The sequence below is a fragment of the Salvelinus alpinus genome, chromosome 6, assembly GCF_045679555.1.
Source record: "Salvelinus alpinus chromosome 6, SLU_Salpinus.1, whole genome shotgun sequence".
NCBI lineage: Eukaryota > Metazoa > Chordata > Actinopteri > Salmoniformes > Salmonidae > Salvelinus > Salvelinus alpinus.
Window position 1 is genome coordinate 30455932 of NC_092091.1, and position 21131 is coordinate 30477062.

The 21131-nt window shown below is 44.9% G+C and overlaps 1 protein-coding gene across 13 annotated transcripts in view; it reads left to right on the top strand.

The window, feature by feature from the left end:
• The window catches only part of dab1a (DAB adaptor protein 1a), a 133987-nt gene that overhangs the window by 85551 nt on the left and 27305 nt on the right, over window positions 1–21131 (top strand). For all 13 annotated transcript variants that reach the window (XM_071406269.1, XM_071406267.1, XM_071406266.1 and 10 more), the window contains exons 3-5: window positions 15949–16088; window positions 17807–17905; window positions 19760–19891. In XM_071406269.1, coding sequence (XP_071262370.1) covers window positions 15949–16088; window positions 17807–17905; window positions 19760–19891 — 371 coding nt within the window. The remainder of the gene's footprint in view (window positions 1–15948; window positions 16089–17806; window positions 17906–19759; window positions 19892–21131) is intronic.

A 21131-nucleotide genomic window follows, 5' to 3' on the forward strand; every position in this document is an offset into this window, starting at 1 on the left:
TCTCCATCGCTCCTTCTTTCTCTCAGTCCTTCCATCACAGGACCCTGCTGGGAGAATGAAGGGTGTAGATTCATGAAGACCTCCCCTACTGACAGACAAGATGAGATGAAGGGTGTAGATTCATTAAGACCTCCCCTACTGACAGACAAGATGAGATGAAGGGTGTAGATTCATTAAGACCTCCCCTACTGACAGACAAGATGAGATGAAGGGAGTAGATTCATTAAGACCTCCCCTACTGACAGACAAGATGAGATGAAGGGAGTAGATTCATTAAGACCTCCCCTACCGACAGAAGAGATGAGATGAAGGGAGTAGATTCATTAAGACCTCCCCTACCGACAGAAGAGATGAGATGAAGGGAGTAGATTCATGAAGACCTCCCCTACTGACAGACAAGATGAGATGAAGGGAGTAGATTCATGAAGACCTCCCCTACTGACAGACAAGATGAGATGAAGGGTGTAGATTCATTAAGACCTCCCCTACCGACAGACAATATGAGATGAAGGGAGTAGATTCATTAAGACCTCCCCTACTGACAGACAAGATGAGATGAAGGGTGTAGATTCATTAAGACCTCCCCTACTGACAGACAAGATGAGATGAAGGGAGTAGATTCATGAAGACCTCCCCTACTGACAGACAAGATGAAATGAAGGGTGTAGATTCATTAAGACCTCCCCTACCGACAGACAATATGAGATGAAGGGAGTAGATTCATTAAGACCTCCCCTACTGACAGACAAGATGAGATGAAGGGAGTAGATTCATGAAGACCTCCCCTACTGACAGACAAGATGAGATGAAGGGAGTAGATTCATGAAGACCTCCCCTACTGACAGACAAGATGAGATGAAGGGAGTAGATTCATGAAGACCTCCCCTACTGACAGACAATATGAGATGAAGGGAGTAGATTCATGAATACCTCCCCTACTGACAGACAAGATGAGAGGGAGGAGTAACTTCAAGTGTTTCTATATTTATGGAAGGATGGTAGGATGAAACAGCCTTTTGTTTTAACAGTTGTCCTGTCTTCATAAATACAATGTTTTTGTTAATAAGAACTGTATAAAAGCTAATATGGTACCTGTGTAGCTGGATAGTTTGAGAACGAGACACGGACTGAGGGAGGGAAAGAGGAAGAGGAATCAGTGAAAGAGACTCAATATTGACAGGGTCAGTCAGACAGATAGACAACTGAAACAGCAGGTTCGGTCTCCCTCTCTATCCTCAGACTGAACTGCCCTTCTGGCCTGAGAAAGTTTTTGCTTTGCAAAGTGACCTTGTCATAGTGGTGGCAATGGTGTATTTTTCGGGAGCTTGGCGGTGAGGGGGGGGGGGGGGGGGGGGGGTGGGAGAGGCAGTGGGCAGTGTGGACGGTTCTGTCCCTGAGGTTTTACCACTCTAATTTGTTCCTTGTTTTCTGTCAGAGTGGATGGCTGCAGGCTTTAGGACACACACACACACACACACACACACACACACACACACACACACACACACACACACACACACACACACACACACACACACACACACACACACACACACACACACACACACACACACACACCTCAGGTCCCAAGCGCTCGCCCCTGTCATCCAGGTCAAAGAGGTGATGAAGAGCTGTGAGGGAGAGAGGAAGAGAGGAGGGGAGGAGAGAGAAAGGGGAGGAGAGGACAGCGTTTCTGAGCCCCCTAGTGGCAGATCTTAGCCCTCTACAGATATGAATATGTATGAAGTATGAACACATACAGGACAATGACCCTGCAGGGCCTTGGCCAGCATGGTAATATAATCATTCAACATAGAGTCTTCAGGAAAATCAGATTACAGTTAGCTTGATGATAAAATCAACCATAAATGAGTTTCTACACACAATCCCAAGAAACACCACGTTAGTGTTTGATGTGGTTGTTATACAGTCCCCAGTAAAGTGCTATAGCACTGGGGATCATCCATAAGAGAGTAGCTTCACTCTAGGAACAGCTACAGGAGTGTGACTGACTGGGTTTAAACAACACTGTCAGCCCGCTGAGACACTGTAAAGCCCAGGCAAGGTCATTTTTCCTGCTCATATTAGACATCTTTGTTGGATTGTGTTGCATTGGGTTGTTCCTTTCATGTCTACAATCATTCTCTCTCTCTTCCCCACTCATCTCTCTCTCTCTCTCTCTCTCTCTCCCTACCTTTCTCTCCCTCTCTCTCTTGCCCTCTCTCTCTGTTAGTGTGACAGATGTAATGGAGGATTATTTCATTAGTTGTGTTAGCGGCACAGCAGGTCACAGCCGCAGCGGACATTTAATTACATCACACACACACACACACACACACACACACACACACACACACACACACACACACACACACACACACACACACACACACACACACACACACACACACACACACACACACACACACACACACACATACACACACACACACACACACACACACACACACACACACACACAGATTAATTCAGCTGTGACAGGAAAGGCTGTGATGGAGCATGATACTAATATAAACCACTCAGCAGGCAAGCTAACCCCGGAGCTATCTATACAAATCTACCTCCTCTACCTCTCTCCATCTCTCCCTATACCTCTTTCATCCCCCATACTCTCACTCTCTATCTACCTCGCTTGGCTTTCATGTCGCTCACATGCTGGGATGACTCTCTGAAGGGAGGGGGGGTTGTCACAAGTATGTGTGTGCATGAGTGTGCTTACGTGTGTATGTGTGTGTGTGTGTGTGTGTGTGTGTGTGTGTGTGTGTGTGTGTGTGTGTGTGTGTGTGTGTGTGTGTGTGTGTGTGTGTGTGTGTGTGTGTGTGTGTGTGAGCCATGTGTGCATGCCTATATGGTCTATTGGTCTGTAACTATCAGCCAGTCATAATGGCCAAAAAAGATGAATGAAATACTGCTATGGGCATCAGGTACAGTAGTTTAGAGGTTGATGGCGCGATAGAGATGGCAGCTTCGCTTCAAGTCCTTAGGAAACTGCAGTATTTAGTTTTTTTATGTGTTATTTCTTACGTTGTTAGCACAGAAAACCTTAAGTGTTATTGCATACAGCCGGGAAGAACTATTGGATATCAGAGAGTGTAACGATCTTCTTCATCTGAGGAACAGGAAAAATCAGACCAAAACGCAGCGTGGTAAGTGTCCATGTTAATTTATTATAACTGAACACGAAAATACAAAATAACAAAGTGAATGTAAGAAACTAAAATCGAAACAATCCTGAAAGGTGCAACAACACAAAACAAGAAACAACTACCCACAAACTACAGGTGGGAAAAGGCTACCTAAGTATGGTTCCCAATCAGAGACAACGATAGACAGCTGCCTCTGATTGGAACCATACCAGGCCAAACACATAGAAATAGAAAACATAGGAAAAAAACATAGAATGCCCACCCCAACTCAGGCTCAAGGTCAGGGCGTGACAGAGAGACATTAACTTACTAGCACAACCAGCACTACGACCAGGAATACGACTTTCCCAATGCGGATCCTTTGTCTGCACCTCCCAGGGCATTTGAACTGACTCCAGAGGCCGACCCAAAACAACACCGTCAGAGGAGAGGGTGCCGGAGTGGTCTTCTAGTGAGGCTTCGGATGCACGCACACCACCCACCGCTTCCGAGTATATTACTCGCTAATGTCCAGTCCCTAGTTAACAAAGTCGACGAAATTAGGCGAAGAGTTGCTTTCCAAAGAGATATCCAGGATTGTAACATACTCTGTTTCACGGAGACATGGCTAGCTGGGGACATGCTGCGGAGTCCGTACAGCCAATGGGATTTTCAGTGCATCGCGCCGACAGGAACAAACATCTCTCTGGTGAGAAGAAGGGCGTGGGTGTATGTTTCATGATTAACGACTCATGTTGTAATTGTAACAACATATAAGAACTCAAGTCCTTTTGTTCACCTGACCTAGAATTCCTCACAATCAAATGCCGGCCGTATTATCTCCCAAGAGAACTCTCCTCGGTTATCGTCACAGCCGTGTATATCCCCCCGCAAGCGGATACCAAGACGGCCATCAAGGAACTTCACTGGACTTTATGAAAACTGGAAACCATATATCCTGAGGCTGCATTTATTGTAGCTGGGGATTTTAACAAAGCTAATCTGAGAACAAGTAACACACTCGACCACCGCTACTCTAACTTCCACGATGCATACAAGGCCCTCGCCGGCCCTCCTTTTGGCAAATCTGACCATGACTCCATCTTGTTGCTCCCCTCCTATAGGCAGAAACTAAAACAGGAAGCGCCTATGCTTAGGTCTATCCAACGCTTGTCTGACCAATCGGATTCCACGCTTCAAGACTGCTTCGATACCGTGGACTGGGATATGTTCCAGGTAGCCTCAGACAAAAACATTGACGTATACGCTGACTCGGTGAGCAAGTTTATAAGGAATTGTATAGGAGATGTACCCAATGTTAAAACCTTCCCTTACCAGAAACCGTGGATAGATGGCAGCATACGCGCAAAACTGAAAGCACGTACTACCGCATTTAATCATGACAAGACGACTGGAAAAATGGCAGAATACAGTGTAGTTATTCCCTCCGTAAGGCAATCAAACAGGAAAAGCATCAGTATAGAGACAAAGTGAGGTCACAATTCAACGGCTCAAACACGAGACGTATGTGGCAGGGTCTACAGACAATCACGGATTACAAATGAAAACCAGCCCCATCGCGGACATCGACGTCTTGCTCCCAGACAAATTAAACAACTTCTTTGCGCGCTTTGAGAACAATACAGTAACACCGACACAGCCCGCTACCAAAGACTGTGGGCTCTCCTTCCCCGTGGCCGACTTGAGTAAAACATTTAAACGTGTTAACCCTCGCAAGGCTGCCGGCCCAGACGGCATCCCTAGCCGCGTCCTCAGAGCATGCGCAGACCAGCTGGCTGGTGTGTTTACGGACATATTCAATCAATCCTTATCCCAGTCTGCTGTTCCCACATGCTTCAAGATGGCCACCATTGTTCCTGTTCCCATGAAAGCTAAGGTAACTGAACTAATTGCCCCGTAGAACTCACTTCTGTCATCATGAAGTGCTTTGAGAGACTAGTCAAGGATCATATCACCTCCACCCTATCTGTCATCCTCCAATTTGCTTACCGCCCCAACAGGTCCACAGATGACGCAATCGCCATCACACTGCACACTGCCCTTTCCCATCTGGACAACAGGAATACCTATGTAAGAATGCTGTTCCTTGACTACAGCTCAGCATTCAACACCATAGTACCCTAAAAACTCATTAAGTTTGAGACCCTGGGTCTCGACCCCGCCCTGTGCAACTGGGTCCTGGACTTCCTGATGGGCCGCCCCCCAGGTGTTGAAGGTAGGAAACAACATCTCTACTCTGCTGATCCTCAACCCTGGGGCCCCACAGGGGTGCGTTCTCCCTGTTCACCCACGACTGCGTTGCCATGCACGCCTCCAACTCAATCATCAAGTTTAAAGACGACAGTACAGTGGTAGGCTTGATTACCAACAACGACGAGACAGCCTACAGGGAGGAGGTGAGGGCCCTCGGAGTGTGGTGTCAGGAAAATAACCTATCACTCAATGCGAGCAAAACAAAAGAGATGATCGTGGACTTCAGGAAACAGCAAAGGGAGCACCCCCCTCTCCACATCGATGGTACAGCAGTGGAGAAAGTGGAAAGTTTTAAGTTCCTCGGTGTACATGTCACCGACAAACTGAAATGGTCCACTCACACAGACAATGTGGTGAAGAAGGCGCAACAGCACCTTTTCAACCTCAGGAGGCTGAAAAAATGTGGCTTATCCCCGAAAACACTCACTAACTATTACAGGTGCACAAGTGAGAGCATCCTGTTGGGCTGTATCACCACCTGGTATGGCAACTGCACCGCCCACAACCGCAGGGCTCTCCAGAGGGTGGTGCGGTCTGCACAGCGCATCACCGGGGGCAAACTACCTGCCTTCCAGGACACCTACAACTCCCGATGTCACAGGAAGGCAAAAAACATAATCAAGGACAATAACCACCCGAGCCACTACCTGTTCACCCCACTTCCATCCAGAAGGCGAGGTCAGTACAGGTGCATCAAAGCTGGGACAGAGAGATTGAAAAACAGCTTCTTTCTCAAGGCCATCAGATTGTTTAACATGCACTACTAGCTCAGAGAGGCAGCTGCCAACCTACAGACTTGATATCATTGGCCACTTTAATAAATGGAACACTAGTCACTTTAATAATGCCACTTTAAGAATGTTTACATATCTCGCATTACTCATCTTATATTTCCAGTTGAAGTCAGAAGTTTACATACACCTTAATCCTAGTAAAAATTCCCTGTCTTAGGTCAGTTAAGATCACCACTTTATTTTAAGAATGTGAAATGTCAGAATAATTGTAGAGAGAATGATTTATTTAAGCTTTTATTTCTTTCATCACATTCCCAGTGGGTCAGAAGTTTACATACACTCAATTAGTATTTGGTAGCATTGCCTTTAAATTGTTTAACTTGGGTCAAACATTTCAGGTAGCCTTCCACAAGCTTCCCACAATAAGTTGGGTAAATTTTGGCCCATTCCTCCTGACAGAGCTGGTGTAACTGAGTCAGGTTTGTAGGCCTCCTTGCTCGCACATGCTTTTTCAGTTCTGCCCACACATTTTCTATAGGATTGAGGTCAGGGCTTTGTGATGGCCACTCCAATACCTTGACTTTGTTGTCCTTAAGCCATTTTGCCACAACTTTGGAAGTATGCTTTGGGCCATTGTCCATTTGGAAGACCTATTTGGACCAAGCTTTAACTTCCTGACTGATGTCTTGAGATGTTGCTTCAATATATCCCCATAATTTTCCTCCCTCATAATGCCATCTATTTTGTGAAGTGCACCAGTCCCTCCTGCAGCAAAGCACTCCAGCAACATGATGCTGCCACCCCCACGCTTCACGGTTGGGATGGTGTTCTTCGGGTTGCAAACCTCCCCCTTTTTCCTCCAAACATAACGATGGTCATTATGACCAAACATAACCAACTAACTATTTTGGTTTCATTAGACCATAAGATATTTCTCCAAAAGTACGATGTTTGTCCCCATGTGCATTTGCAAACCGTAGTCTGTCTTTTTTATGGAGGTTTTGAAGCAGTGGCTTCTTCCTTGCTGAGTGGCCTTTCAGGTTATGTCGATATAGGACTCGTTTTACTGTGGATATAGATACTTTTGTACCTGTTTCCTCCAGCATCTTCACAAGGTCCTTTGCTGTTGTTCTGGGATTGATTTGCACTTTTCGCACCAACGTTCATCTCTAAGAGACAGAACGCGTCTCCTTCCTGAGCGGTATGATGGCTGCGTGGTCCCATGGTGTTTATACTTGCGTACTGTTGTTTGTACAGATGGTACCTTCAGGCGTTTGGAAATTGCTCCCGAAGATGAACCAGACCAATTTTTTTTCTGAGTTCTTGGCTGATTTCTTTTGATTTTCCCATGATGTCAAGCAAAGATGCAATGAGTTTGAAGGTAGGCCTTGAAATACATCCACAGGTACACCTCCAATTGACTCAAATGGTGTTAATGAGCCTATCAGAAGCTTCTATAGCCATGACTTCATTTTCTGGAATTTTCCAAGCTGTTTAAAGCCACAGTCAACTTAGTGTATGTAAACTTCTGACCCACTGGAATTGTGATACAGTGAATTATAAGTGAAATAATCTGTCTGTTAACAATTGTTGGAAAAATTATTTGTGTCTTACACAAAGTAGATGTCCGAACCGACTTGCCAAGACTATAGTTTGTTAACAAGAAAGTTGTGGAGTGGTTGAAAAACTGATTTTAATGACTCCAACCTCAGTGTATGTAAACTTCTGACTACAACTGTATATACTGTATCCTTCACTATCTATTATTTACTTTGTATTGCATCTTAGCTGCTCTGTCACTGCTCATCCACATATTTTATACTTATATATTCTCATCCCATTCCTTTACTAGATTGTGTTTATTAGGTTTTGTTGTGGAATTTGTTAGATATTAGGTTTTGTTGTGGAATTGTTAGATATTACCTGTTAGATACTGCTTCACTGTCGGATCTAGAAGCATAAGCATGTCACTACACTCACAATAACATCTGCTAACCATGTGTATGTGACCAATAAAATTAGATTTGATTGGATTGGATTTAGGTTCCAGAGTTAGCCCAGCAGCTGGAGGATTGGCGGTTTGAATCCCAGGGCTGGAGGGTTTCTGTAATCAGTACCTACTGCCGTTGTTCTCTTCAGCAAGGCACTGAAACCCTAAACCCCAACGGAACCCAGTGCTGCCTGCTTGCCTCTCGTATGTGTGTGGTGTTTCATCTCAGAGTGATGGAACAGGATTAAGGTCCTGAGAGAGCTGCGACAGATCAGGCTAAAGTCTCATCCCCTGAGGGTCTCTCTCATTCTCTCTCACAATTCAATTCAAAAGGGCTTTATTGGCACGGGAAACATACATTGCCAAAGCAAGTGAAATAGATAACGAATAAAAGGGAAATAAACAATCATAAATAAACAGTAAACATTACACTGTTTTAAAAGAATAGAGGCATTTCGAATGTTATATTGTGGCGATGTACAGTGTTGTAAAAATATTGAAGAGTTTAAGTACAAAAGGGAAAATAAATAAACATACATGAGTTCTATTTACAATGGTATTTGCTCTGCCTCATTCAGGGTTTACAGTGCATTCAGACAGTATTCAGACCTTTTCACTTTTTCCACATTTTGTTATGTTACCAGCCTTATTCTAAAATGGATTAAAAAAAATGTCCCTTATGCCAGTGTTCCAGGTGAATGGAATGAGGCGGAGTCAGGCGCAGGACACAGGTATGAGTAAAGCCACGATCTTTACTCAATATCAACAATAATCCAACAAGGATAAACAATAACAATCCAGAACACGTACACGGAACCACTTGACAAACACAATAACGCACAAAACAAAAGGGGAAGCCAGAGGGTTAAATAAGGAACATTGATTATGGAATGGAAACCAGGTGTGTACATTGAAGACAAAACAAAACGAAAATGAAACATGGATCGGTGGTGACTAGAAAGCCGGTGACGTCGACCGCCGAACTCCGCCCGAACAAGGAGAGGGACCAACTTCGGCGGAAGTCGTGACACCTTATCAATTTACACACAATACCCCATAATGACAAAGCAAAAACAGGTTTTTAGAAATTTAGAAATGTATAAAATGTTTTAAACAGAAATGCCTTATTTACATAAGTATTCAGACCCTTTGCTATCAGACTCGAAATTGAGCTCAGGTGCATCCTGTTTCCATTGATACTCCTTGAGATGTTTCAACAAATTGATTGGAGTCCACCTGTGGTCAATTTTATTGATTGGACATGATTTGGAAAGGCACACACCTGTCTGTATAAGGTCCCACAGTTGACAGTGCATGTCAGAGCAAAAACCAAGCCATGAGGTCGAAGGGATTGTCCGTAGAGCTCCGAGACAGGATTGTGTCGAGGCACAGATCCGGGTGAAGGGTACCAACAAATGTCTGCAGCATTGAAGGTCCCCAAGAACACAGTGGCCTCCATCTTTCTTAAATGGAAGAAGTTTGGACTCTTCCTAGACTCTTCCTAGAGCTGGCCACCTGGCCAAACTGAGCAATAGGGGGAGAAGGGCTTTGGTCAGGGAGGTGACCAAGAACCTGATGGTCACTCTGACAGAGCTCTAGAGTTCCTCTGTGGAGATGTGAGAACTTTCCAGAAGGACAACCATCTCTGCAGCACTCCACCAATCAGGCCTTTATGGTAGTGTGGCCAGTGTGGCCAGACGGAAGCCACTCTTCAGTAAAAGGCACATGACCGCCCGGTTGGAGTTTGCCAAAAGGCACCTAATGGACTTTCAGACCATGCGGAACAAGATTCTTTAGTCTGATGAAACCAAGATTGAACTCTTCGGTCTGAATGCCAAGCGTCACGTCTGGAGGAAACCTGGCACCATCCCTACGATGAAGCATGGTGGCAGCATCATGGTGTGAGGATGTTTTTCAGCGGCAGGGACTGAGAGACTAGTCAGGATCAAGGGAAAGATGTACAGAGCAAAATACAGAGAGACCTGTTCCAGAGCGCTCAGGACCCCAGACTGGGGCAAAGGTTCACCTTCCAACAGGACAACGACCCTAAGCACACAGCCAAGACTACGCAGAAGTAGCTTCGGAACAAGTCGCTGAATGTCCTTGAGTGGCCCAGACAGAGCCTGGACTTGAAGCCATCGAACATCTCTGGAGAGACCTGAAAATAGCTGTGCGGCAACACTCCCCATCCAACTTGACAAAGCTTGAGAGGATCTACAGAGAAGAATGGGAGAAACTCCCCAAATACAGGTTTGTCAAGCTTGTAGCATCATACCCAAGAAGGCTCGAGGCTGTAATCGCTGCCAAAGGTGCTTCAACAAATTACTGAGTAAAGGGTCTGAATACTTATGTAAATGTGATATTTCAGTTGTTGTTTTTTATTAGCAAAAATTGATAAAAAGCTTTTTTTGCTTTGTCATTATGGGATATTGTATGTAGATTGATGAGGGAAAAAATTATTTAATCAATTTTAGAATAACTTAAGCAACATAAGAAAATGTGTAAAAAGTCAAGAGGTCTGAATAGCGTCATACCAAAGAAGACTTGAAAGTTGCTGCCAAAGTTGCTTCAACAATGTACTGAGTAAAGGGTCTGAATACATATGTGAATGTGATATTTCAGTTTTTTCTTTATACATTTGAAAGCATTTTAAAAAACCTTGCTTTGTTTTTGTCATTATGGGGTATTGTGTGTAGATTGATGAGGGAAAAACACCTTTGAATCAATTTTAGAACAAGGCTGTAACGTAACAAAATGTAGAAAAAGTCAAGGGGTCTGAATACTTTCCGAATCCACTGTATATCCATATTGATATGCGCCACCCGGTGGCCATTCTATTTAACGGCATCTAGCTTGCGATTTTTCTTTGGTGCTGAAAAGGGAACCAGGAATTAATTTAGTTATTGTTGAGAACGGTTGCCGCACTGCTGGTTATCTCCTGCCAACCTTGTTAAAGCCTTTGAAAGCCTTGCTTTTTCACTTTGTTTCATCAATAAAACACGGAAAGTTTTTGGAATCCTGACAATGATTCAGTTTCTTTTAAATGGGTTTGGCTGGCTGTCAAATTACAGTTACACACACCATAAGGAAGACCATATAGTGTTTGTTCACTGGTTGCCATGTTCTTGTGTCAACAGGTTGCAAATCTTGCTTCTGTGATGGTAACTGTGGTATTCACCTATTAAATATGGGAGTTTATCAAAATTGGATTAGTTTTAGAATTCTTTGTGGGTCTGTGTAATCTGAGGGAAATACACTTGTAGTCGGAATTTTACATACACTTAGGTTGGAGTCATTAATACTCGTTTTTCAACCACTCCACACATTTCTTGTTAACAAACGATAGTTTTGGCAAGTCGCTTAGGACATCTACTTTGTGCATGACAAGTAATTTTTCCAACAATTGTTTACAGACAGATTATTTCACTTATAATTCACTGTATTACAATTCCAGTGGGTCAGAAGTTTACATACACTAAGTTTACTGTGCCTTTAAAACGCTTGGAAAATTCCAGAAAATGAAGTCATGGCTTTAGAAGCTTCTGATTGGCTAATTGACACCATTTGAGTCAATTGGAGGTGTACCTGTGGATGTATTTCAAGGCCTACCTTCAAACTCAGTGCCTCTTTGCTTGACATCATGGGAAGATCAAAATAAATCAACCAAGACCTCAGAAAATAATTGTAGACCTCCACAAGTCTGGTTCATCCTTGGGAACAATTTCCAAATGCCTGAAGGTACCACGTTCATCTGTACAAACAATAGTACACAAGTATAACCACCATGGGACCACGCAGCCATCAAACCACTCAGGAAGGAGACGCGTTCTGTCTCCTAGAGATGAACGTTGGTGCGAAAAGTGCATATCAATCCTAGAACAACAGCAAAGGACCTTGTAAAGATGCTGGAGGAAACAGGTACAAAAGTATCTATATCCACAGTAAAACGAGTCCTATATCAACATAACCTGAAAGGCCACTCAGCAAGGAAGAAGCCACTGCTCCAAAACCGCCATAAAAAAGCCAGACTACGGTTTGCAACTGCACATGGGGACAAAGATCGTACTTTTTGGATAAATGTCCTCTGGTCTGATGAAACAAAAATAGAACTGTTTGGCCATAATGACCATTGTTATGTTTGGAGGAAAAAGGGAGATGCTTGCAAGCCGAAGAACACCATCCCAACCGTGAAGCACGGGGGTGGCAGCGTCATGTTGCGGGGGTGCTTTGCTGCAGGAGGGACTGGTGCACTTCACAAAATCGATAGCATCATAAGGCAGGAAAATGAAGGACAACAAAGCCAAGGTATTGAAGTGGTCATCACAAAGCCCTGACCTCAATCCTATAGAAAATGTGTGGGCAGAACTGAAAAAGCGTGTGTGAGCAAGGAGGCCTACAAACCTGACTCAGTTACACCAGCTCTGTCAGGAGGAATGGGCCAACATTCACCCAACTTATTGTGGGAAGCTTGTGGAAGGCTACCCAAAACATTTTTGACCCAAGTTAAACAATTTAAAGGCAATGCTACCAAATACTAATTGAGTGTATGTAAACTTCTGACCCAGAAGCTGAAATAAATCATTATTCCCAATAAATGTGGGAATAAAAGCTGAAATAAATCATTCTCTCTACTATTATTCTGACATTTCACATTCTTAAAATAAAGTGGTGATCCTAACTGACCTAAAAGAGGGAGGATTACTAGGATTACTAGGATTAAATGTCAGGAATTGTGAAAAACTGAGTTTATATGTATTTGGCTAAGGTGTATGTAAACTTCCGACTTCAACTGTATGTGTTTCTAATATGGTCATACATTTGGCAGGAGGTTAGGAAGTGCAGCTCAGTTTCCACCTCATTTTGTGGGCAGTGTGATCTCGAGAGCCAGTCGTGCCTTCTGCGGCATCTCTCAATAGCAAGGCTATGCTCACTGAGTCTGTACATAGTCAAAGCGTTTCTTAACTTTGGGAATTTTCTTAATTCTCTCTCTCCCTCCCTCCCTGTGAGGAGTACTTTACTAACCACAGGAGATAACATAGAGAGAGGAGCAAGGACAACACAAACACACTAGTACACGCACTCAATACACCCACACACTACACACATAGATAATAGAGAGTGTGAGAAGAGAGGGGAAACAGAGAGAGAGAGGAGATAAGAACAAAACGTCACACCATCATTCAGAGAGGGAATGGGTAGGGGTGGATAGAGGTAGAGATGGGATGGATAGAGAGATAGAATAGGGAGGGATGAATAGAGAGAGAGAATAGGGAGGGATGGATAGATATAGAAAAGAGACAGATGGATAGATAGAGATAGAATAGAGAGGGATGGATAGATAGAGAAAGAGATAGAATAGAGAGGGATGGACAGATATAGAATAGAGAAGGATGGATAGAGATAGAGATAGAATAGAGAGGGATGGATAGAGATAGAGATAGAATAGAGAGGGATGGATAGAGATAGAGATTGAGATAGAATAGAGAGGGATGGATAGAGATAGAGATAGAATAGAGAGGGATGGATAGAGATAGAGATAGAATAGAGAGGGATGGATAGAGATAGAGATTGAGATAGAATAGAGAGGGATGGATAGAGATAGAGATAGAATAGAGAAGGATGGATAGAGATAGAGATAGAATAGAGAGGGATGGATAGAGATAGAGATAGAATAGAGAGGGATGGATAGAGATAGAGAGGTAGAATAGGGAGGGATGGATAGAGATAGAGAGATAGAATAGAGAGGGATGGATAGAGATAGAGATAGAATAGAGAGGGATGGATAGAGATAGAGAGATAGAATAGAGAGGGATGGATAGAGATAGAGATAGAATAGAGAGGGATGGATAGAGATAGAGAGATAGAATAGAGAGGGATGGATAGAGATAGAGAGATAGAATAGAGAAGGATGGATAGAGATAGAGATAGAATAGAGAGGGATGGATAGAGATAGAGAGATAGAATAGAGAGGGATGGATAGAGATAGAGATAGAATAGAGAGGGATGGATAGAGATAGAGAGATAGAATAGAGAGGGATGGATAGAGATAGAGATAGAATAGAGAGGGATGGATAGAGATAGAGAGATAGAATAGAGAGGGATGGATAGAGATAGAGATAGAATAGAGAGGGATGGATAGAGATAGAGAGATAGAATAGAGAGGGATGGATAGAGATAGAGATAGAATAGAGAGGGATGGATAGAGATAGAGAGATAGAATAGAGAGGGATGGATAGAGATAGAGATAGAATAGAGAGGGATGGATAGAGATAGAGAGATAGAATAGAGAGGGATGGATAGAGATAGAGAGATAGAATAGAGAGGGATGGATAGAGATAGAGATAGAATAGAGAGGGATGGATAGAGATAGAGAGATAGAATAGAGAGGGATGGATAGAGATAGAGATAGAATAGAGAGGGATGGATAGAGATAGAGAGATAGAATAGAGAGGGATGGATAGAGATAGAATAGAGAGGGATGGATAGAGATAGAGATATAGAATAGAGAGGGATGGATAGAGATAGAGATAGAATAGAGAGGGATGGATAGAGATAGAGAGATAGAATAGAGAGGGATGGATAGAGATAGAGAGATAGAATAGAGAGGGATGGATAGAGATAGAGATAGAATAGAGAGGGATGGATAGAGATAGAGATAGAATAGAGTGGGATGGATAGAGATAGAGAGATAGAATAGAGAGGGATGGATAGAGATAGAGAGATAGAATAGAGAGGGATGGATAGAGATAGAGATAGAATAGAGAGGGATGGATAGAGATAGAGATAGAATAGAGAGGGATGGATAGAGATAGAGAGATAGAATAGAGAGGGATGGATAGAGATAGAGAGATAGAATAGAGAGGGATGGATAGATATAGAGAGATAGAATAGAGAGGGATGGATAGAGATAGAGAGATAGAATAGAGAGGGATGGATAGAGATAGAGATAGAATAGAGAGGGATGGATAGATATAGAGAGATAGAATAGAGAGGGATGGATAGAGATATAGATAGAATAGAGAGGGATGGATAGAGATAGAGAGATAGAATAGAGAGGGATGGATAGAGATAGAGAGATAGAATAGAGAGGGATGGATAGAGATAGAGAGATAGAATAGAGAGGGATGGATAGAGATAGAGAGATAGAATAGAGAGGGATGGATAGAGATAGAGAGATAGAATAGAGAGGGATGGATAGAGATAGAGATAGAATAGAGAGGGATGGATAGAGATAGAGAGATAGAATAGAGAGGGATGGATAGAGATAGAGATAGAATAGAGAGGGATGGATAGAGATAGAGAGATAGAATAGAGAGGGATGGATAGAGATAGAGAGATAGAATAGAGAGGGATGGATAGAGATAGAGAGATAGAATAGAGAAGGATGGATAGAGATAGAGAGATAGAATAGAGAGGGATGGATAGAGATAGAGATAGAATAGAGAGGGATGGATAGAGATAGAGAGATAGAATAGAGAGGGATGGATAGAGATAGAGATAGAATAGAGAGGGATGGATAGAGATAGAGATAGAATAGAGAGGGATGGATAGAGATAGAGAGATAGAATAGAGAGGGATGGATAGAGATAGAGATAGAATAGAGAGGGATGGATAGAGATAGAGAGATAGAATAGAGAGGGATGGATAGAGATAGAGATAGAATAGAGAGGGATGGATAGAGATAGAGAGATAGAATAGAGAGGGATGGATAGAGATAGAGAGATAGAATAGGGAGGGATGGGGGTCATGGTCATGTGTGTTTATTGTACTGTACTGACTCTGTTTGTGTGTCTCTCTCTCTTAGGGCAGGATCGTAGCGAGGCCGGATTGATCAGGCGGTTTAAGGGGGATGGCGTTCGCTACAAGGCTAAACTCATCGGTCTGGATGAAGTCACGGCCGCGAGGGGAGACAAACTTTGTCAAGACTCCATGATGAAGCTCAAGGTGAGTGTGTGTGTGTTTGACCCCGAGGACAGGGAATGAGGGGGAAGGGGGTCTGGGGTAATAATGGAGCATAATGAGGTGGAGATGGGGGAGAGAGGAGAGAGGATGGGGGAGAGAGGGGAGGTGAGGATGGGGGAGAGCAGAGGAAGGATTGGGGAGAGAGAGGGTGAGGATGGGGGAGAGAGGAGGTGAGGATAGTGATTTAGGCTCCTATCTCATTTAACATGCTGGGTAATTGTGTGACGGAAGGATGGGGTGAAAAAGGTGAGGGGTGAGGAGGGGTGAAGAAAGGGGAGAGGTGAGGGGTGAGGAGACGTGAGAGGTGAGGAGACGTAAGGGGTGAGGACAGGTGAGGGATGAGGACAGGTGAGGGGTGAGGAGAGGAGAGGGGTGAAGAGAGGTGAAGGATGAGGAGAGGTGAGGAGAAGTGAGGGGTGAGGAGAAGAGAGAGGTGAGGAGACGTGAGGGGTGAGGAGAAGAGAGGGGTGAGGAGAAGAGAGGGGTGAGGAGAGGAGAAGTGAGGGGTGAGGAGAAGAGAGGGGTGAGGAGAGGTGAGGAGAGGTGAGGGGGGAAAGATAGGGGTGAGGAGAGGTGAGGGGGGAAGTGAGGGGTGAGGAGAGGAGAGGGGTGAGGAGAGGTGAGGGGGAAGTGAGGGGTGAGGAGAAGAGAGGGGTGAGGAGAGGTGAGGGGGAAGTGAGGGGTGAGGAGAGGTGAGGGGGGAAGTGAGGGATGAGGAGAGGAGAAGGGTGAGGAGAGGTGAGGGGGGAAGTGAGGGGTGAGGAGAGGAGAGGGGTGAGGAGAGGAGAGGTGAGGGGGGAAGTGAGGGGTGAGGAGAGGAGAGGGGTGAGGAGAGGTGAGGGGGGAAGTGAGGGGTGATGAGAGGAGCAGAGGCAAACGGTGCATTGATCAACTTGTTTCCCAATGTGCTCATCCAGACAGGAAATAAACACACCAGGGTTTCCGGACATTTGACCAGCAACATTTTAATTTACCTGGACATTTGCATTGGATGCGTAACCTGATTAAGGCGTCCACCCACGGTGTTCAGAATGACAGAAATGACATTTAAACTATCGTAATTCATATTAACAGAACATGCAAGTCGAGGATGCAACGGTTTGTGGTCCTTCTTACCAAATTCTGATGTGCACTGTGAACATAGAATAACAGAAGCTGTGGCAGCAGCTCTTCTGCTGTCAGACAGATTTTCCACTACAAGGCTCTGTATATGTATGCTGTACACGTGTGCTAAGATACATAACGAATAGACTGTACACACACGCTAATTTAGTTCCACAAAATTATGCAAATTAACCTGTAGACCGATAAGCATGACCAGTCAAATGTATTTACATCGACTGGTATTTTGGTATTTACGTCGACTGGACAATTGGCCGGCGCTAATTTTATTGATCTGCTTTTCTATTTTTTTTTATCAGACAAAAGCCATCTATTACCGGCTAGCGGAAACCCTGACACACACACACACACACACACACACACACACACACACACACACACACACACACACACACACACACACACACACACACACACACACACACACACACACACACACACACACACACACACACACACACACACACACACACACACACACACACTTCTGCTCTTTCCTCCTCCTCTCTGCTCTTCTCCATTTACAGTAAGTAGACGTGTGTGTGTCTATATCCTGTCTCTTTGTGTCTGTTCTGTAGGGTATAGCAGCAGCAGGGCGGTCTAAAGGAGACCACAAACAGAAGGTGTTTCTAACTGTCTCCTTTGGAGGGATCAAGATCTTTGATGAGAAGTTTGGGGTGAGTTTTAAAGGTGTGTGTGTGTGTGTGTGTGTGTGTGTGTGTGTGTGTGTGTGTGTGTGTGTGTGTGTGTGTGTGTGTGTGTGTGTGTGTGTGTGTGTGTGTGTGTGTGTGTGTGTGTGTGTGTGTGTGTGTGTGTGTGTGTGTGTGTGTGTGTCTGTGTGTCTGTGTGTCTGTGTGTGTCTGAGGTATTGGTCCAAGGGGACAGGTGGGCTTGTTAATGAGGCAGCTCTAAAGAGTCCCGGGGGAAATCAGGAGGACCTAATTGAAACCTCCTAAGTAGATCAGAATACAAACCTGGTTTATCGTCTGATATCAGTGCAGTCTGTCTTTCTCTGTGTACAGGGTGCCACGGTGTGTGCCTGTGAGTGTGTTTGTGGCCTTGCCTCTCTACCTCCCACACTGCAGCCATATTGCTTACATCCCCCAACCCCCCTTATGGATGGATGAGCTCTCTCACGGAAGAGGGAAGGTCGTGGAGGATAGAGAAGAGGAGCGAGGGAACATTAATCTCTCCTCCGTCCCCACAGAGGGCGGGTGCCCGTTTTCTGGCTCTCTCTCCGTCATGGTCACCGAGGCGATGGAGGAGTGGAGAGAGGGAAAGAGAGGCCTTCAAGAGAGAATGTAAAAGTGTGTCAGCCCCTCTCCAGCCTCAGCCTCGCGCGAGAAACCGGGGTTCAATCTACCGGCACGGGATGTGCGTGCTTGTGTGGGCGTTGGTACGTCCTGTGTGTTTGTGCGTTTGGCCCCGGGGCCTCTCCTGCTGGCTTGGTTATTGGAGGGGAGGGGCTCTTATTATTGTCAGGTCAGTCAATGGGAGTGATGACAATCATCAGCCTACTTATTAAATATAGAAGGCATCAGTCACACACCCACACCCACACCCTGTCTCCTACCACTGTAGCTGCTGCTGGGTGCTCTATACTGTCGGAGCTCTGTGTGGGGATGACAGATACACATCTCTGTGTTTTGGGTGTCAGTGCTGCGTTCTGAGATTGCCTCTGCCTGTAGTGACTCTCTGTGTTTTGGGTGTCAGTGCTGCGTCCTGAGATTGCCTCAGCCTGTAGTGACACATCCAGTGAGCAGATGAAATGATCAACTCGACTGCCTGCCTGACTCGACTGTCATTGCCACTTACACTCACACACACACGTACACGGATGCGCACACACACCTACGTGTGTGTGTGCGCATCCGTGTACGTGTGTGTGTGTTTGGAAGTCAGTGTAAGTATGTGTGAGTGTGTGGGTAGACTCAGTCCTTGCTCCCATTCTCTGGGACAACCAGTGCCATCTGCCATGGGCACAGCCATCCCTCCCTGGCGCAAACGCTCTGGCTAAACTGGAGGGAGTAGGGGAACTAAAGACTGTTAAACGAGCAGGCGGGTGTGTGTGTGTGTGTGTGTGTGTGTGTGTGTGTGTGTGTGTGTGTGTGTGTGTGTGTGTGTGTGTGTGTGTGTGTGTGTGTGTGTGTGTGTGTGTGTGTGGGTTGAGGAGGTCTAATCCCCCTTCTTCCTGCCTGGCACAAAAACACAACAGAGGCTCACAGGGAATAGTGTGACTGTCTCCCTCCGTCTGTCCTCAATTTGGCAAGGGGTGTGTGAGGGCCACTTCCTGCTGAGAGCTGTCTGAGCTCTGAAAATAAGTACTGCCAGATCCTCTCCCTCCTCTCTCTCTCTCCCTCCTCTCTCTCTCCCTCCTCTCTCTCTCTCTCCCTCCTCTCTCTCTCCCTCCTCTCTCTGTCCACTCCTTCTCTCCTCTCTCTCCTCTCTCCTACCTTCTTTCCTCTCATTCTTTTTATCTCTAGATCAGGGGTCCAGTCTCTGACTGTGTTTCTCTGCCTGGTCTCTCTCAGGTCCTCCAGCACCACCATGCGGTCCATGAGATCTCTTACATCGCTAAGGACATCACAGACCACCGAGCCTTTGGTTATGTCTGTGGGAAAGAGGGCAACCACCGCTTCGTAGCCATCAAGACAGCACAGTCTGTGAGTACCACACAGTGTGTGTTGGTGTGTACGTGCCTTTGTGTGCTTTTCTGTTGTTCATGACTCCCCATTGTCCTCTGCTTGCCCCAGGGAACATTGTCCTGTTCACATTAAGATACGGACCCTTGAACCAGCTCTCTACAGATAGAGAGCCCAGTCTGCTCTGCTGTGTGTGTGTCTATATTCTCTCTGTGTTGTTGCTGTCTGTGTCTCGTGTCTGTGTTTTGTGTCTGTGTTTTGTGTGAGGCTGTCTCTGCTCTCTGCTGCCATATTGATTTCCCGTAGCGACTCGATGAGTGTGTGAGTGTGTCATCACCTCTAACGACCCGTCAATCCACCCAGGAACTGACCTGGCGCCCTGGGAAACAGAGTAACCCAGCGAGCTGCCATGTATTCCTCTGGGTGTGCTAGGAGAGTTCCGTCCCTGTGGTGTTTTCTGAGGACAGAGACGACATGTCTGTTCACTACTAATTATATACAGGGAGAAGAGAGAGGGAACAGAGAAAGTGATGAGAGAGAGGAAAGAAAGTGATGAAAGGAGAGAAGAGATTGAGACTCACACTACATGATTTATCTAAGACTGAATCAGAGTTCAGATGTGGTAGGAAGGAAGTATGAACATGTTGGAACGCAGCACTATACTGGTGATGTCCGAACACTGTCTGGGAACTCCCTGTTATGCCTCAATCAAATATTAAACATGATCTATATTTCATTGTTCCCCAGGCTCACCCCTCAGAATCCCCAGCTCTCTGCTCCGAATCTGTTCATAGTGAAACTAAGACCTCACATCCTAATGCTTTATTACAATGTGAATGTGAGGTGATGTGTGTGTGTATGCGCATGCTTGTGTATGTGTGTACACATAGTGTGCACCTGCGTGTGTGTGTGTGTGTGTGTGTGTGTGTGTGTGTGTGTGTGTGTGTGTGTGTGTGTGTGTGTGTGTGTGTGTGTGTGTGTGTGTGTGTGTGTGTGTGTATGTGTGTGTGTGTGTGTGTGTGTGTGTGTGTGTGTGTTACAACTCACTCTCACAGTCACACGTCAGAATTAGACTTTCATCCATGTTTCTTAAACATCAAATTTCTAAGTTGTTCCAAAAGTCAAATTTTTGTTTAAGGTTAAGTTTAGGCATTAACTCTGGAATTGTAAGGTTAGGTATTAACTCTGAATGGTAAAGGTAAGGGTTAAGGTTAGGTATTAACTCTGAATGGTAAGGGTTAAGGTTAGGTATTAACTCTGA